Source organism: Equus przewalskii, chromosome 2 (assembly GCF_037783145.1).
Source record: "Equus przewalskii isolate Varuska chromosome 2, EquPr2, whole genome shotgun sequence".
Lineage (NCBI taxonomy): Eukaryota > Metazoa > Chordata > Mammalia > Perissodactyla > Equidae > Equus > Equus przewalskii.
In genome coordinates, this window is record NC_091832.1 from 39159117 (window position 1) to 39176243 (window position 17127).

The 17127-nt window shown below is 59.4% G+C and overlaps 1 protein-coding gene across 7 annotated transcripts in view; it reads left to right on the forward strand.

The window, feature by feature from the left end:
- Window positions 1-17127, forward strand: part of DHRS3 (dehydrogenase/reductase 3) — a 39895-nt gene that overhangs the window by 15505 nt on the left and 7263 nt on the right. For 3 of the 7 annotated variants that reach the window (XM_070603075.1, XM_070603101.1, XM_070603083.1), the window contains 2 exons: window positions 15901-16044; window positions 16736-16855. In XM_070603075.1, coding sequence (XP_070459176.1) covers window positions 15901-16044; window positions 16736-16855 — 264 coding nt within the window. Of the gene's footprint in view, window positions 1-3176; window positions 3269-4804; window positions 4874-15878; window positions 16045-16735; window positions 16856-17127 lie in introns of those variants that run through there. The other 4 variants (XM_070603122.1, XM_070603111.1, XM_070603090.1 and 1 more) reach the window with 3 other exon arrangements.

Below are 17127 nucleotides of genomic sequence, written 5' to 3' on the forward strand. Positions count from 1 at the left end.
AAGAAGCACACAGGGTTCTGGGTCCCTCCATCTGGCTGGGATGATGGACCAGTGACCCTCAGTGACATCATGGTGTGAGGGGTCTCTGATGGAGCAAACCGTGGCACGAGGCAGCGATGAGCACAGGGCGGGGCTTCCAACCACTCTGACATTGTTGCTCACAAAGGACTTCCTACGCGCTAAGTGATTTACGGGGACAATCTGATTTGCTCCTCGGAGCAACCCTATGAGGTAGGAGCTATTACTGACCCCGTTTTAAAAATGAGAAAACTAAGGCTCAGAGAGGTTAAATACTTGCCTAACATCACACAGCACACCTAGTCATGGGATTTGAATCCAAGCAGTCTGGCTTTTGGGGAAGGAAGGCTGGGACTAAGTTCTAAGGTGAAGCATCAAGGATGAGGCGGAGGCCGGGGAAGGAAAACATCCCAGGCGGAGGGGAAGAGCGTGTCTGGAATGCGGGAGATGAGAGAGTTTGGCCCCTTGGAGGAATCCCAGAGAGTTTGGCCTGGCCAGAGCAAAAGTATGAGTGGACAGTGTGGGAGACGAGCCGGGCCGGACCTCACAGAGCTCCATGGCTGTGGGGTAGAGTCTGGACTTGGCTGGGAGAGCACTAGGGAGCCAAAGAAGGGGTTCTACAGGAAGCAGGACCAGACTGGGGTAGCGGACGGTGAGGGAAGCCTGATCTTCCAGCAGACTCCTCTGCTGGTGGAGGGACGGGCCCCTCTCTGAGGACCACTGGCATCCCTTCCTGCAGGGTGCGTGCGGAGGGCGACCCGCCTCACCTGCTTCCCGGGCCGGGGCCCACGCAGTGTGCGCTCAGCGTGGCCTTCGCAGGATGTGCTGCCCAGGCCGTTTCCGGCTGCAGTGTCCCACCATGTCCCCTGGACTCCCAGCCCTCTGGGCTCAGATCGCCAGCCTGATAGCCTGACGCCAGCCGGCCGGAAGGGTCAACTCCGTGGCATTTGACCTTCGTCCAGCAGAGATGAAACCGACTCCTAATTAATAGCCTGTGGGATGGAGAGTTACCTTGGCACAGCTTGCAAGTAATTTAAAGCTTGTCCTCGGAGGCCAGTCCATAAATAACGCTTAATTAGCTGAAGGTCTCCTGGGGACACGGCAGCCGTGTGTTACTGGGCCCGCCAGCTCAGGGACCTCGACTTTCCGGCTGGGGTAGCAAGGGGACACTGAAGGTGTCACCCCGATGCAAAGTCTGTCTCTTCTTTCCCAAAACAGCAGCTCCAGTCTCTCCTCTGGCAGCAGCTCCCAGAAGGGCTGCCAGGGTTGGGGGCCCAGCTCAGCTGCTTCCTGCCCACGCCCTTGATGTTTCCAGGACCTCAGGGCCTCGTCTCTAAAATGGGCCAATAGCTCAAGCCCACAGCCCCTTGAGGACTTGCCTAAATGTACGGGTCAGAATTAAGGAGAAGGAATTTAGAGCTTTTTGGATTTGGGGACCGAAGCTAAGGGGTTGCGTGCGTGTGGCCTCACTGTAGCTCTTAGAGCAGCTCCTGAGTGAACACTGGCGAGGGCGATGTCACATGGTTGCTGCCGCCCCTCAGTCTGATCCGCTCCAGGCCGACTGCTCTCACGTCGCACGTGTGCGGGCAGCTCTGGGTCAGCTGGCCGTTGTCAGCTGTCTGTCCGGGAGGCGGTGTCGGCTCTGCGTCACGGAGTGGCTCTGTCGGAGCCAGATTTCCTGCTGCCCAGGGCAGGGGCAGAAGGCCCGTGACTTGGCATTCCGGCCCCCTGGGTATTGCCCTGGCCAGCTCCCCGGGTGTGTGACCTGGGCAGCCCCACGGGACCCCACGCTCAGAAGGGCCCGGCACTAACGCCCCGCTGTGGCTGTCTTGAAGTTGTCAGCAATTTTTGAACACGGGGCCCCAAATTTTCGTTATGGACAGGGCCTGGCAAATTATGTGACCGGTCCTCGTGAGAGCCACCCCGCACCGGCTGTCATCTTCATCCCTCCCAAGGTCCCCTCAAGGACGTTGTCGCCCACCTCACAGGGGTGGCAAAATGACGTCATTCATTCGTTCACATATTCACAGCCACCTGATTCCCAAGCTAGGGCTTCACCTTGAGCACCTCGGTTCCAGAGGGTGTGTGTTGGCGACGGGGAAACAAGTGGAAAATCACTGTTAAAACTTCAGATAGTGACAAAATGTTGTATAGACGACACAGCCGGTGCTGTGAAGGGAGAGGGCGTGAAAGACGAACTTCATCGAGGGGCGCTGGCCGGGCCTCGCTGCCGTCCTGGGGTGCTTTTCAAAGCTCTGAGGTCATTTCCAGGTTCCCTCAACCCCCACAAGGACTTCAGTAAGTGGAGTCCGAGTAGGGGAGCCAGTGAGGGGGCTCCTTGCGCCCAGGGGACTAGTTAACCATCCCCCCGCAGCCCTGGCTTCTCGAACTAAACCCAGAAGGCTGAGTTTGGGGGCAGGTGGGTGAGGAGGGCGGCTGCCCGGCTTTCTCTGAGCAGCTCCAGTTCCCACGGCCGGCAGCACGCCCTGAACCTGAGGCCTCGTGCCCCACCCCCCCAACCCCCCCCCCCCGCCCCCGCGTCCGGGGAGGGTTTCTTGCACTTTTGACCTTCCCCACGGTGAGCAGAGGGAGGCCAGTTTCGATTCTCAATTCCCCAGACGGAGATGGTGAAGCCCAGAGACGCCAATGACTCATCCAAAAGTCACACAGCAAATCAACTCCAGAGCAGAGTGCCGGCCTGCAGGGCCCCAGCCAGGCGGCTTTCCATTCCAAAGGGCAGCTCAGGCCCGGGAGCTGCCAAGGCTGTGCAGTCCAGGACCGCTCCCCGAGCTCTCTGGAGCAAACCGCGGCCCCCTGCTTGGTGGAGAGGGGGAGCGACTGGTGGGCAGCCGTCAGGACACTTTGGCCTCTGCGTACACCTGGAGGAAGGCCTCCTGCGCGCGCCCCAGAGGAGCGAGCTTCCCAGAAAGCCGAGCGCAGAGGCGGGCACCTCCCCAGTGGGTCGGGCGGAAAGCCGAAGGCTGACCCCGGAGGAGGCCGGGCCCTGGGTTTGGAGGCCCCCCGGGGAGGCAGAGGATGGGGTCCCTCGCGGAGCGGCCGCCCCCAGATGGGTGGAAGCCGCCGGCCCCAGGGATGCTCCGGAGGAGGGAGGCGGCGCTGCAGCTGGGCCGGGGCCTGCCAGGGGGCGCGGCGGAGGGCGGCGGGCCGGTTCACGCGGCGGCCAGCAGACTGGCTGCGTGTTGCAATGTCTGGTGGCGTCGGCAGCATCCTGTCCGCGCGCGCAGCTGGGGTAAGCTCAGGCCGGCGCGCAGGAGCGTGCGGCGCGGCCGGGCCTGCAGGCTGCTGGCACCTTGCATCTCATTTACAGCTCCGGGTTCAGCCGCAGGTCAGCGGCGCCCGTGACATCACGGCGTTTGTTTACCGCCCGCTCGCCCAGGGGAGGAAGCGGGCGGTCCCCGCCGCGGGAGGGGGACCCCGTCCCCACGCCCCCATCCGCGTCCGGGACCCCAGCCCGGCCCCTCCCCGTCTTTTCCCCATCCGAAGCCCCAACCTCAAGCCCCCATCGGCGCCCCAACCCCAAGCCCCAACCTCCTCCCCAATCGCGCCCCCCATCCGCGCCCCGACCCAGCCCCTCCCCTCCCAACCTCCCACCCACCCCCTTCCCCTACCCTTTCCACCCCTTTCCCGTCCGCCAAGTGGGATCGCAGCCCAAGCCCCACCCAGGACCGCAGCCCGGCCCCGCCCCGCGCCCTCCCGGGACCCCCGCGGGCCGCCCCCTCCGCCTGGCCCTGGGGCCATTTCAGAAGGACTTCCCGGAGCCTCCCGCCAGCCCCGCCGAGGTGTCCCCGCGGCTCCTCCCGCCACCCCCGCACCCACCCTCGGCCGCTTTGTTGTTGGAAACCGTGTGTTTACCAGCGGCGCTGGTGGGTAGCTGGCCTGCTTGGCCGCGTCCGGGCACCCTGTTCCTGGGGAGGCGGCCCTGCCACCTGGAACTGCTTCCTCACCCTCCGCCGCCCCTCCTCCTCCCTCTGCCTAAGCCGAGTGTTCTGGAAGCTGAAGGGACCTGGGGATCCAAGTCGGGACCTTTCTCTTCCTCCATACCCAGGACTTGCCAAAGCCGACCCCCGCCCCCCGGAGAGGGAGGCGCAGGGGCTCCTGCGTGGCGCCCCCTTCTTGCATTTTCTCAGGCTGAACCGTTTGGGGTCGTCCTGGGACCCCCCCTTCCTCTGGCAGCCCCACCTGCAGCCCCGCGGAGGCCTCCTCGTCGTCACCTCTACCGCAGAGCACCCCAGCCTCAGCCACCTGTGGCACCTGTCACCTGTGTGTACAGCAGCTCCTAGCTGGCCCCCCTCCACTGGTGTGGTTCCCACCCCCGTTCCAAACCCCCTATCCAGCAGTCAGAACTCATTCCAAAATCCAAGTCAGAGGGTGTCATTTCTCTGTTCACAACCCTTCCAAGGGCTTCCAGTGTCACTGGGAAGAGAATTCAAAGCCCCTCCCCCACAATGGCTTCAGCCCCACACCCTTGCTTCTCCCTCCACCACTTGGCCTCCTTGCTGCCCTCCAGCATACCAAGCTCATTCCCACCCCAGGGCCTTTGCACTGCCTGTTTCCTCTGGCCAGAATGCTCTTACCCTAGATGTCTGCATCGCTCCTTCCTTCACTTCCTTCAAGTCTCTGCCCAAATGTTACCTTATCAGAGAAGCTTTCTCTGTCCCCCCACGTCTAAATACTATGCCCACACCATAATCACCCCCACCCAGCCCCCCTACAGAGCTTCCTGTTCCTCCCACGCACTTTTGGCCACCTTTATACATTGTACAGTCAATCGTTCGTGTGTTTATTGTCCTCCATCTTTCCCATGCACACAGGAAAGCCAGCTCCAGGAGAGTGGGTGAGTTCATGTCCCACTGTACCCTAGGACCCCAGCAGTTCCTGGGACCTGATCCCCCCTCAATGAACACTCCTTGAATGAGTGAGTGAGTGAAGGAAGGAAGGAAAGAGGCAGGATGGGGGTGGTGAAGGAGCTTGGCTTTGGGGCCCAGGGTCCATGTTGCTCTGAAACTTTGGTGGTGCGGCCGGCGTGAGTTACTCTGCCTGTCTGAGCGTCATCCCTGCGTTGGGCGTAGGGCCCCATTTCTCCGGAGGACGATGCTGAGGACGTGCCCGTGCCGGAGAGTGGTGGGCAAATGCCGGGCCCCCTCCCCTCCTCGGTACCCCCCTCAAGGTCACCTGATGGAGGACCTGAAGCAAGGGTCTTGGGGCTTCAGCCCGTGACTCAGGCTCGAGTCTCTCCACCCGGTGCTCCGTGCTCCGCACACCAGTGCACTCGGGGACAGAGAGGACGCGCAGCCCCGGGCCGGCTCGTAGCCTGTTCCCGTTGTGAAAAGACGCGTGAGCGCTCGAGTTTCCCGCTGGAAGTGGGAGCTGTTCTGCTCTCCCTGTGAGTGAGTGAGCCCCTGAGCCAGTTTCCCTGGACGGTTTCCCCGGTGGCCCCAGAACCAGAAAGATTCACAAGTCACACGCCGGGAAGGGAGGGGGACTTAGCCGGTTGTCACACTTGGTTTCTGAGCAGTTGCTACAGATGTGGCTCTTGGCAGGTGGAGGGGGGTGCCTTCTGTCCTCGGGGATGTGAGGCGTCCATCACGGAGGGAGACGTGTGTCTCAGCGAGTGGAAAGGAAGAGATCCGGGAAGGGAAAAGCAGGGGCGTGCGCACATGTGTTTATAGCAGCTGTGTTCGTAGCAGCAGAAGCTGCACCCAGGGTGTCCTTCAGGAGGGGGAACCTGCCCACCACGTTGTGTCATTCAGCACTTGAAAGAAAGGAGCTCTCAAGCCGGGAAAAGACGTGGAGGAGCCTCAAATGCACGTTACTAAGGAAAGAAGCCAGTCTGAGAAGGCCACACACTGTGTGATTCCACCCATATGAGACTCTGGAAAAGGCCAAGCTACGGAGACAGTGAAAGGATCGGATCGGGTTGCTGGGGGTGCGGGGAAGGGGAGAGGAACAGGTGGGGCGCAGGGGCTGTCAGGGCAGGGAGACTATTCTGGACGACGCTGCAGTGGTGGATACAGGTCTTTATATGTTTATCCAAGCCCATAATTCTGTGGAACAACACCGAGCGCGAACCCCGGTGTAAATGATGGGCCTGGGGCGATCATGACCCGTCAGTGTCGGTTCATCAGTTGTAACAAAGGTGCAGTCTGGTGCCGATGATAATGGAGGAGGCTGCACGTGAGTGTGGGCAGAGAGTATGCTGGAGAGCTCTGCACCTTCTGCTCAGTTTTCCATGAACTTAAAACTGCTCTAAAAAATAAAAGTTTTTTAATAAAAAATTATTTTTCAAAAGCCGGGATAGGACTAGGAAGCAAGTGTCTGTGGGGGTGGGGGCATTTTACATGAAGGCCTCACAGGTAGAGTCACTTGAGCAGGAGCTATAAGAAGAGAAGGCAGGGCGAGAGGGCTACTTGGGGCAAGAGGACAGTGAACAGTTGGTGCAAAGGCCCTGAGGTAGAAGTGGATGAGGTGGTTATGCAAACAAGGAGACCAAGGTGGTGCAGACCAGTCAGCCCTGGGAGGGGAAGAGCTGAGGGTGGAGAGTTGGGAGCACACTGGATTGGAAAGGGCCCGTGGTCATAGAAACTCTAGATTTCACTCTGGGTAAGACGGGAGGCACTGGGAGTTGTGAGCAGAGCGTCAAGGTTTGACTTACATTGTAGAAGGATCTCCCTGGCTGCTGTGTTGAGAATAGACCGGGGCAGGGTGGGGGTCGGGGGGCCAAGGTCAAAGCAGGGAGTCCCCTGCCCACTTGCCTCGGGCTCCTCGGGCCAGGCCTCTCTGGGCCGCATCTGGAGAGTAAGGAGGCGGGACCTGCCTGTACTAGTTTCTGTCGCTGCCATGACCAGTGACCATAAGCTGGTGGCTCAGAACAAGAGAATTTTATTCTGTCGCCATTCTGGAGGCCAGAAGTCTGGCGTCAAGGGCTCAGCAGGGCCGCGCTCCCTCCGGAGGCTCTCGGAAGGACCCTTCCTCAGCTTTTCCAGCTCCTGGGGGCTCCTGGCCGCACTGCTCCAATCTTGGCCTCCGCCATCGCGTGGCCTCTGCTCTGCTCTGCGAGTCTCTCGTCCATCTCTGTAAGGACACCTGTCGGTGCATTCAGGGCCCACCCTCATCCAGGGGGATTGCCTCTCAAGATCCTTAACTTAATTACTTTGGCAAAGACCCTTTTTCCAAATAAGGTCACATTCATGGGTATCCAGAGTTAGGACATGGACATAACTTCTAGGGGGACGCAAGTCCAGCCACTCCCCCCCGGGGCCATTGTGAGGACTAGGTCTGCGTGCCTATCCCAGGGCCCCGCACCCAGGGGTAGCCCGGCAACGTTAGCTGTGGCAATCGATGGTGAGTGCCCCCCGGAGGACCGAGGAAGCTCCTGGGCCCCGTGCTGACCTGCGCTCAGGAGGGCAGCCCCTGTCCTCCCCTGCTCTCCCACCTCCGCCCCTAAGGGCCCCCAGTGTCCCCACAGCGGGTGAGGGTCGTCACTGTCACCCGTTCAGCAAGCTCTTGCTCTGCGGGCCCCTGTGCTGTGCCAGTGCGGGGCCGCGTCCTTCCTTCCTGCCCAGTCCTTGTCATACGGCGTGTGCTTGGTGACACCTGTGCCATGAACTGGTATGTCCTTTGACAGGGTCACTTGGCTCCTGCAGGGGAGGTACCGTGGCTGAGGGCACCGGATTGGGCCCCAGACCGAGCGGGTTGGAGGCCCAGCTCTGCTAACCCCGGCTGAGTGACTCCGGCTCTATCGCAGCGCCCTGCCGTGCCTCAGTTTCCTTGTGTATAAATTGGGTGCCACGCCTCCCTCCCAGGGAGCCCTATGACTCCCCAGGGGCCGGCCACAGGCTGGACGTGGGCCGAGGGGAAGTCTGTCCGGCTCCAGGCTGCGGTCAGGATCTCGTGGGAGGAGGACACCGCTGGCTGATCTAATTTGCGGAGCTGCGTGACCGTCCCTCCAGCAACTGAGCTGGCGGGAGCCAGAACATTTTGGGCAGGCCCAAGCAGGCCAGGAAGCCAGGCGGGCCTACTGTGCACGGCTGTGCGGCGATGTCCTGCCTGTCGCTTGGGCAGCTCGGCAGCAGGAAGAGGAACGGAGGACGGGCTCCAGCCCAAGTCCCTGACAGAGAGGCCCAGCGGGTTTTGTCACCTCTGACCCCCGGGGGTCACAGGTCAGCGGTGGGCACAGCTAGCAAATTGAGGCTGCACAAAGGGCAGGGTGCAGACAGGGGTGTGCGGAGTCTGGAAACAGGGCTCCGGGAGGGAAGAGGGAAAGATTGGAAAGTCTGGAAATGTCTCGAGGCGGCACCCGCTCACTGCCATCGATTCTGAAGGGTCGTCTTTGGAGGAAGGGCCCATAGGCTTGCTGGGTGTGACAGGCCAGCACTCCCAGTGGGTGACAGCGAGGAGCATCAAATGGGTTCATTCTTAGAAGAAGAAGCTTCTGTCCCAAAAAGGCCATGAGAGCGGTAGCATTCAAACTTGATTATTTTCTTTAGCAACAGGCTCTTTATAGAAATAACTGTTACAGAACCCTAATGGGGTGCCACTGCTCTGGATGGCCTGGGAGCGGTGCCTGGGGCCCTGTCTGCAGCCCCGAGCGTCCCCGTGGAGCCCCCCGGGTTGCCCAGAGCGCAGCATGGAGACCTCTGCTCCCGGGAGCTCCTCTCCCTGGGCCTGCAGCGCCTCGCCAGCTGTCTCCACCTTCCTGGGCGGGGGGCGTGGACTGAGGAGGGCCTTCTGAGTCAGGGGCAAGGATGGGAACAGAGAGGTCTTGAAGATTCTGTGGCTGTGCCCCGTGCAGGCTGCGTCTGGAGGCAGAGAGCCCCGGCTGGGGTCTTCCAGGCATCGTCACCCGATGACTCCAGTGTTGTGGGGGACGCTGGGGTCTTCTGTGAACGAGGGGGCCGCTCTTCCTGTTCCTGAGTTAATGGTAACAGTAGTGACCATAGTAGCTTGCAGAGATCGTGTCCTTTCTTCATCCTCCCAACTGCCCTGAGAAGCGAGTGCTTCACTGTCCTTGACTCACAGGGCGGGTCGCTGGGTGTTTCGGGTTCATGGGCTCCTAAGTGGTGGATCGGAGAAGCGAACCCAGGCGGCCTGGATCCCGAGCCCGCGTTCTGGGCTGCTCTCCTCAAGGGACAGGGGCCTCTCTTTGGAAACGGGCCCGCATGTGAAAGAGGGGAGAGCTCACAATTTAACTTAAACTATACACACAGCTGTTAAGAGTGTGTGTGTCCATGTGCACAGGGCACACCCACTTCTTGGGGCCCCGCTCTGACGCTGGACGTGTCACACACCGAGTGTCCCCACCTGCTTGTTCCCCGCCGGCAGCCAGGGTGGATTTTTATTAACAACCTCCTGCGGGAGGTGCCGAGAGCGGGGCCGGGCACTGTACCCTCCCACCCCCCACCCTCCCTGCCATGGGTTGGGGTCTCTGCTGGGTATTTTCTTTCCTCCTGAGAAGCCAGCCCAACACTTCGCTCTGAAACATGGGGCCGTGGGACGTGAGCTGGGAGACACCTGCCCAGAGCCTTGGGTCCTTCCAGGCCGCCACTTACAAAAAGATGCTCCTCCTGGGCCCCGGCTGAGACCACCCGGCTCATGTCACACAGCGATTGTGCTCCGCAGCTGAACTCCAGCCGGGAAGGCCAAGCGCAGGCACGAGGGCGAGCCCGTCTGGGGAGGAAGGCCGGGCTGGGTGGGGAAGAGGCGCTCACTGATCCCGTCAGCAGACTTTTCTAGGGGCCTCCTGGGGCCAGTGCCATGTGACAACGCTAGTTGGCGTTTACTCAGGGCCTGGCCCGTGCTGGATGCTGAGTGACAAGGTGAACAGGATTCCCCAGAGGCCCTCGCGAGCCCGTGGGGGAGGCGGGGTTCACAGACAGGCCCAGCAGGCTCGCACCTGTGCCCCAGCGGAGGCAGGAACCAGCGTTGGTGTTGGCGGTCGGGAACGTGAGTTCTGAGTCACACCGCGCCGCTGCTTATAAGTGGTGTGACCCTGGGCAAGTCATTTCACCCGTCTGAGCCTCGCCTGTAAAATGGAGAGAGTAAGCATACCCACTCGTGGGATCGCGAGGATGGAAGGAGAGAACACGTGGATGTGCTCAGTAGGTGTCAGCCATCATGTAGTGGTGTTACTGTCATAGGGAGGATGGAAGGAGCAGCTAGGGAAGCTTCTGAACTGAGGGGGCATTCAAGCGGGGTCCTGCAGGATGAATAGGAGTCCACAAGTAGTCTTGGCATTTAAAACAGAGAAAAATAGCCTGTGCTGGGCAATAGACAGGATCACAGGGAAGCCCGAATGCGTGAGGTTTAGTCCCTGCTCTCCAAGAGACAGGGGGTAGACTCGAATGACAGTGACGGCACTCCTGGGGCCACAGGCAGTGGGCAGTGAGTGAGCGCAGCCTGGGGGCTCTGGAGCCCCAGCGAGCTCCCTCCCTCATCCACTCAACAGTGGGGAGAGAGACGCCAATGGACAGTCACCTCACGATGGAGGGGAGCCCCCAAGAGGCACTGCCAGGGGTCTGGGGACGGCGGGGCTGGGTCACCTGTGCGGGAACCATCTGTAGGGGCGCTCTACCCCGCCTCCTTTAGGCCATAAATAACGGCGCTTGTCCTTATGAGGCACTTTTCCCTGTACAGACAAGCGTAAAGAAGCAAGCGACAGTCACCCTGGCCCCACCCTGAGACAACCCCGGTTCCCGGGTAGCCGGTGACTTCCACGAGCCTGTTCGGTTTTCAGGGTTGAGATTACCCTATGTGGACAGTGCTGCCCCCTTTGGCTCTGAACACTAGATCCCTGAGCATTTTTCCATGTCATCGTCGCTCATCACGCTCATGGCTCCAGAAGAGGGTGTGTCAAGGGGCTGGGCTGGAATTTTCTCAGCCCTTCCTCTCCGTGGGAAATAATAACAGAGAACACACAGTCAACACATAGTCGGGGCCAGCTCCTGCGTGCTGAATCCCCACAAGACCCCAGGAAGAGAAGAAATGGCTTTTCTCCTCCGGGGAGAGTGGTGGTGAAAAACCTTGGTTCAAATCCCAGCTGTCATTCAGTTGTTGTGTGACCTCAGACAAGTTGCTTAGCCTCTCTGGGCTGCAGTTTCCTTCTCTCTGTGATGGGCATAATATAGCAACCTCATAAATCCCCCACTTTAAATGAGGTTCCCTCGTTTATTCTTTACCCTACTCACTGTAATTTGTGTCCCACTGTGTTCTCCTTCCTTCGCTGTCTCCCCGACTGGAACATAGGCTCACGGAGGCAGGGACCTGTCTGTTTTGTTCTCTGTTGGGTCCCCACAGCAGGCCCTCTGAGTGGTCCTGGGGAGCGATGGGTGGGGTTGTTGCGGACATGGAGGAGGTGAAACAGGAGAAAGGCTGGGGGATGAACGCCAGTCCCAGGACACGTGCAGTTCGGGAGCGGGACTCTCGAAGCTCGGGCTGTCCCCTGTGGGGTTCAGGGGAGCCTCTGCAGAGGACAGAGGCTCTGCGTTGAGTCCTGCCTCCACCCCGCACTGTGTGTGACTCTGGGGGGTTCCTCGGCTCCCTGGAACCCCACCTCCCGGGCTGTAAGGAGAGGGTCCTCCCAGCCTTCAGCTCTGGGGCCGCTCGGGGGCTCAGCTCGCTGTGGCTGCAGAAGGCAGCCTTGTGGGGAAGGGCAGGAAGCCGTGCCTGTGCTCAGAGGCCCTGGCTGGGCAGGGTGGCCGTGGCCAGCGTGGGCCCTGTGCCGGGAGGCCGGAGGGCTGTCTCCTCTCCCCTCCCCCTCACCGGTCAGGAGCCTCAAAGGAGGACAGAAGCTAAGTGTCTGCCCCGGAGGGGAGGGCGGCCAGGAGGCGCTGAGCTGCCCAGAGCCCCTAGAGTATAAACCCGGCTTAGGAGTAAGCTCGGGGCCGCCGACCCTCCCGCTGCCCCCTGTCCCCGGAGTCCGTGAAGAGGAGGCCGTGTTGGGCTCGTATCTCTGCCCCCTGCCCAGGCCGTCCTCCCGGGCCCCTGCCTCCGCCTGCCCGCTCCGTACCCTCATGCTGGCACTGGGTGGGGCCCTGTGCTGTCAGCGGTCCGGGGTCAGCCCCGGGTGAGTCTGGGCAGGAGCCCAGGGCAGGTGTGCTGAGCTGTACCTGCCAGTTTCCTGGGCAGTGACTCTGAGTCCCGGGAGGGCTCGGGCAGGGGACTGGAGGAGGAGGAGAAGGCAAGAAGGACAGTGGCTGGAGCACCTCCGGCCGCTCCCTCCACTCAGCTGTCTCCCTCGCTTCCCATCCCCCGTGGACCCGCCTGGGCCACCTCATCCCCGTGGAGATGCACCTGGGTCCTAAGACGGGAACGTGCCCAGCCTGGCTCCCCGGGGACTCTGAGCATCTACCAAGGGCCTAGGAGACTCACAGCGGCGCAAAAGGCTGCAGACGCTCACACACAGACGCACACTCACAGGCACAGAGACGCACACTCCCAGGCACAGAGACACACAGCAAGGCACACACTCACCAGCCTGAGCCTCGTTTTCCTTTGCGACTGACCCCATGCCCCGTTTCAAGGGTCCCAGCCTCTGACCTGGCTCCTCGCAGCTCAGCGCCACAGTGGTTTTGAGGTTCTTGGGGAAACCCCAGGTCTCAGTGACTCTTGGTCCAACTAGATCTGTGTTGAATGTCCTGGGACCCTAAATGGCTCAGGCAAGGAAGATAGGATGGTCTGGGCCTTAAAGAGGCCGTTTCACTACCTCCCACCCCATCCCATCTGTGATCCTGAACTTTTGTTCGTTCACTCGACAAACAGCACATGCCCTACTGGGGACTGGGATATGATAATGGACAAGCCAGAACCGAGGCCCGCAGGGGGTTCCCAGCCCAGTGGGGTTGGCGTGAGGAGGGCAGAAAGCACAGCTGTCATGGTGCCCAGGCAGAGGTGGGGGCTCTGAGTGCAGAGCATGAGGAGGAGTCCCTCAGCCCACAAGGGGTGTCCCCAACAGACCCCCGAAAGGAAATGGCCAAACCTCAGGGTCCCACCTGGGTGCATCCCCCACCCATGGGAGATGGTGGGACGCAGCCTTCATTTCACCTCCCTCGCCCAGCCCGTGTCCCTCTCCAGGGCGTCCTTCCAGCCATGACTGTGCTGGCCTCCCTGGTTCCCCGACTGCCAGTTTCCTGGGCAGACCCGGGGGGAGAGGGGGCTTAGACCCCTGCCCTCCTCAACCCTACCTGAGGACTAGGGGGGGCCAGGACAAGTTAGTCATCTGGACCAGGAGTCCCTAGGCCCTTGGTGCCCCTTCCACTGGAAACTCACGCACACCTGTTTGGGCTGAAAAGCAACCCAGGGTTCCCAGAATGAAGGGCACCCCATCTGGGCCACTGCTCCAGACCCTCTGAGGTGATCACTGGTGCTCCCAGGTGTCTGGACCCCTGCGCCTTCCAACAAGGCCCCCAGCTTTAAGCTTCCCCTTTCTGTCGGCTTGTCTAGAAATTCTCAGAGTCCCCAGAGGTACCTCTCTCTGCCTCAGCCAGACCCCAGGGAGCTGTGCAAGCCCCAGGGTCCTGTTCCCCATATGAGCTGGAGGTGCGATGCGGTTGGGCAGGGACCAAGCAGGAGAAAGAAGGCCAAGGATTCCCTTCACCTTAGGCTGGCATACTTAGAAATTAGATGGATGGTTGGATGATGGGGTGGGGTGGGTAGAAGGAAGAAAGGAGGGTGAACGGATGGATGGATGGATGAGAGGAAGAAGGAAGGAAGGAAGGATTAGGTGGGTGGATGGATGGATGAATGGGTAGATGGATGGATGACTAGGTGGATGGATGGATGACTGGGTTGATGGATGGAAGGGTAAGAGGAAGAAGGAAGGAAGGATTGGGTGGGTGGATGGATGGATGAATGGGTGGATGGATGGATGGATGGATGGATGGAAGGGTAAGAGGAAGAAGGAAGGAAGGAAGGATTGGGTGGGTGGGTGGATGGATGAATGGGTAGATGGATGGATGAATGGGTTAATGGATGGATGGATGGATGGATGGAAGGGTAAGAGGAAGAAGGAAGGAAGGAAGGATTGGGTGGGTGGATGGATGGATGAATGGGTTAATGGATGGATGGATGGATGGAAGGGTAAGAGGAAGAAGGAAGGAAGGAAGGTTTGGGTGGGTGGGTGGATGGATGAATGGGTGGATGGACAGATGGGAGGAAGGATGGGTGGACAGACAGATGGGGAGACAAGGGAGGATGGCAGGAAACTAGGGTGACAATGACTACAAGGCAAGGGTGGGGCCTGGTGGAGTGGAGCACGCCTACACCAAATTGCCTTCCTAGAACAGATGTTTGTGTCTTTTCTTGTCTGTGAAGTGAATGTCCCCAGTCTGTCCTGGAAGAACACTTGCTAAGTCTGTTTTTAGTTCAGCAGACAAGAAAGTGTCCCTTGGAGCCTGTCTAATGGCAGTCCGATGGCCCTCGAGGGACTTCTGTGGTCACGGAGAGCCGCCGATGGACTCCGCCCTCGTAAAACCCTTCCTGTATTTCAGGACTTCAATCAAAATAAATGAAGTGCTTGGACTAGGTGGGGTTTTCAGACTGGGCTTTGCCAAAGATGTTTCAGGGGTTGAGAAAACACTTTTATTTTCTTTTCAAAAATGTTTAAAATTCTAGTAAAAAGATCAAATCCATTGGGGGCCACCAGCCCATCTGTGTGTCCCGCCAGCCACACCCACTGGCGGCCCTTTCTGCTTCAGTGAAAGCTCTGATATTTCAAGGTAAACAGTTGATAAACTGTCCCACCAACGACTACTCGTCTGTCTGCCTTTTCTCTATATCGTGTCACAAAGCAAAATACAGAAATCAGTTGGACTCAGGTCTGGTGTGACTGGAGCTCCGTCTGTGCCCCTCTGGAAAGTGTTTGTCTTCCCAACACAGCCTTTCTGTCCTCATTAGAGGAAGCGAATGCAGAGTTGGACGTGTAATTTATTCCTTCCACTGGTTTCACACGTTGGGGTTTCCATGTTGGGTTTTATTTTTAAAGGAGGAATTTCACTGGTAATTTTTAAGAGAAAGAGAAGAAACAAACACATGAACCCATTAGACTAGTCCCCAAGGAGCCTTTCTCTCTGCCTTGCTCTGGTCCTCTCCAGCCCCCGGCCTTTCTCCCGCTGTGCTGACTAAGCTGAGTCTCAGTCAGGCTCTTCGTCCCCACGTTGGGACCTCTTTGGTCCCAATGACGCATCGAGGGGAGGTGTGTCATTCTTGCTTAGGTCAAGGCTGAGAATTAGCCAGGCTTCTCTCCTGAGCCTTTCATAGCTGGCCATTCATAGACTTGTCTAACCCCTTTAAGCATCCATTTCTCAGTCCTGCCAGGGTCACCTCCTGGCTCACGAGTCCACGTTTATCACCCTCGGGGTGAGGCGGCGTGTCCTTCCCGGGGGAGCCTCTGCTCGCGCTCCTTCCCGGCTAGGCGGGAGGCTCTGCTGGGCTGTGTGCACCTCGCGGCAGAACCCCCAGTCCCTTCCAGTGGACGGTGGTCATAAACCTGGCTCTAGACCAGATCTGTGAAAAGGCCGGCTTGTTCCTAACTGAGAACGTTCTGGAACATTGTACAGAAAGAGCTCTGCTCTTGCTTCTAACTGTGTAGATAACTGGAATCAGGCTGCAGGAGGCGTCCCGCTGGAAGGAAGGCCTCAGAAAGATTTGCAAAGAATGCATCAGTCGATGGGTCATGAATGGGCTCAGAAACCATGGTTCACGTCAGAGGGGGCAACGTCGCTTTACAAAATCATCTCGTTAATTCACTTTGCACACTCTCGGTGGGGTCATGGAGGCCAGTCCTGGATCTAAATTTCTGATGACGGTCACTGAACCACGATGGCTTGCTTAATGACCCCGTTCAGTGCTGTTATTCTCTCCTCCTAGATTGTTCTTTGGGGCCGGACTGAGAAATGCCTGAAGGAGACAACAGAGGAGATTCGGCAGATGGGCACCGAGTGCCACTACTTCATCTGTGACGTGGGCAACCGGGAGGAGGTGTACCAGACGGCCAAAGCTGTCCGGGAGAAGGTAGCCTGGGCGAGTCCATCCTCGGCTCAGCTGGACACGGGGGATGCCAGCCAAAGAGGGCATTTTTACGGGGCCTGGGAGAGAGCGTTGGTTATTTCTGGGCACCTTTGGGGACTCTCCCGTGTAGCTCGCCCAGTTTTTGTGCGCATATACATGTGTGCATACACGTGTGAGTGTGCATGTATGTCTGGGTGTTACAGGGGGCAGGGGTTAAGTGTGGGTTGATTACATAACAAGAGTAACCACCTCTTGTCGCCTCTGGAAGTTTAGACTTGGTGAGTTTCCATCGTAGACCCTGGGGGGCAAACGTCCCATTGCTTGCTGGGAAAATCCTTCTGACTCCAGCCGTCTGTCTAGACCGAGTGTATCTATGAGCTCTAAGAGAGCAAACACCACCCTTTAAGTATCTAGCCCAGGGTAAACGTTAACTATCTCTATGCAACAATAACCTCATTTATTATGAATGTGCTCTGCACCCGGTAGATGGTACGCCAGCCATTATTTCTAATCCTCGGAACGACGTTGGTATGGTTATTAGCTCCATCTTACAAGTCAAGGCTGGTGCTCGGAGAGGCGATATGGCTGCCCAAGGCCACGCGGCCGGGGGTGATGGGGCCAGGTCTCGCCCCTGCAGGTTCAGGCCACTGGGGCCGGCAGCCCTAACGGCCCTGCGGCTCCCTCTCGCCCGCAGGTGGGCGACATCACCATCCTGGTGAACAACGCCGCCGTGGTCCATGGGAGGAGCCTGATGGACAGCGACGATGACGCCCTCCTGAAGTCCCAGCATATCAACACCCTGGGCCAGTTCTGGGTAAGGGCTGTGCTGGGCCAGAGCCAGCCCTGGGCGTGACACTGACATGTTCCTCCCCCAGGGACCCCAGGAGCCCTAAGGGAGGGGGTGGGGGAGACACTTACTAGGACTTGGGCTCAGGCCAAGAGGGGACGTCCAAGGACAAAGTGGCCAGACGAGAGGCGTGACCAGCCCCAGGAGACGTGGGACTTCCTGACACGTGGAGCCCTGTGCCCCGGAGCAGGCAGCCCTGGGCCCCTCCCGTCCCGGGAAGGCTCGGTCACCGGAGTAGT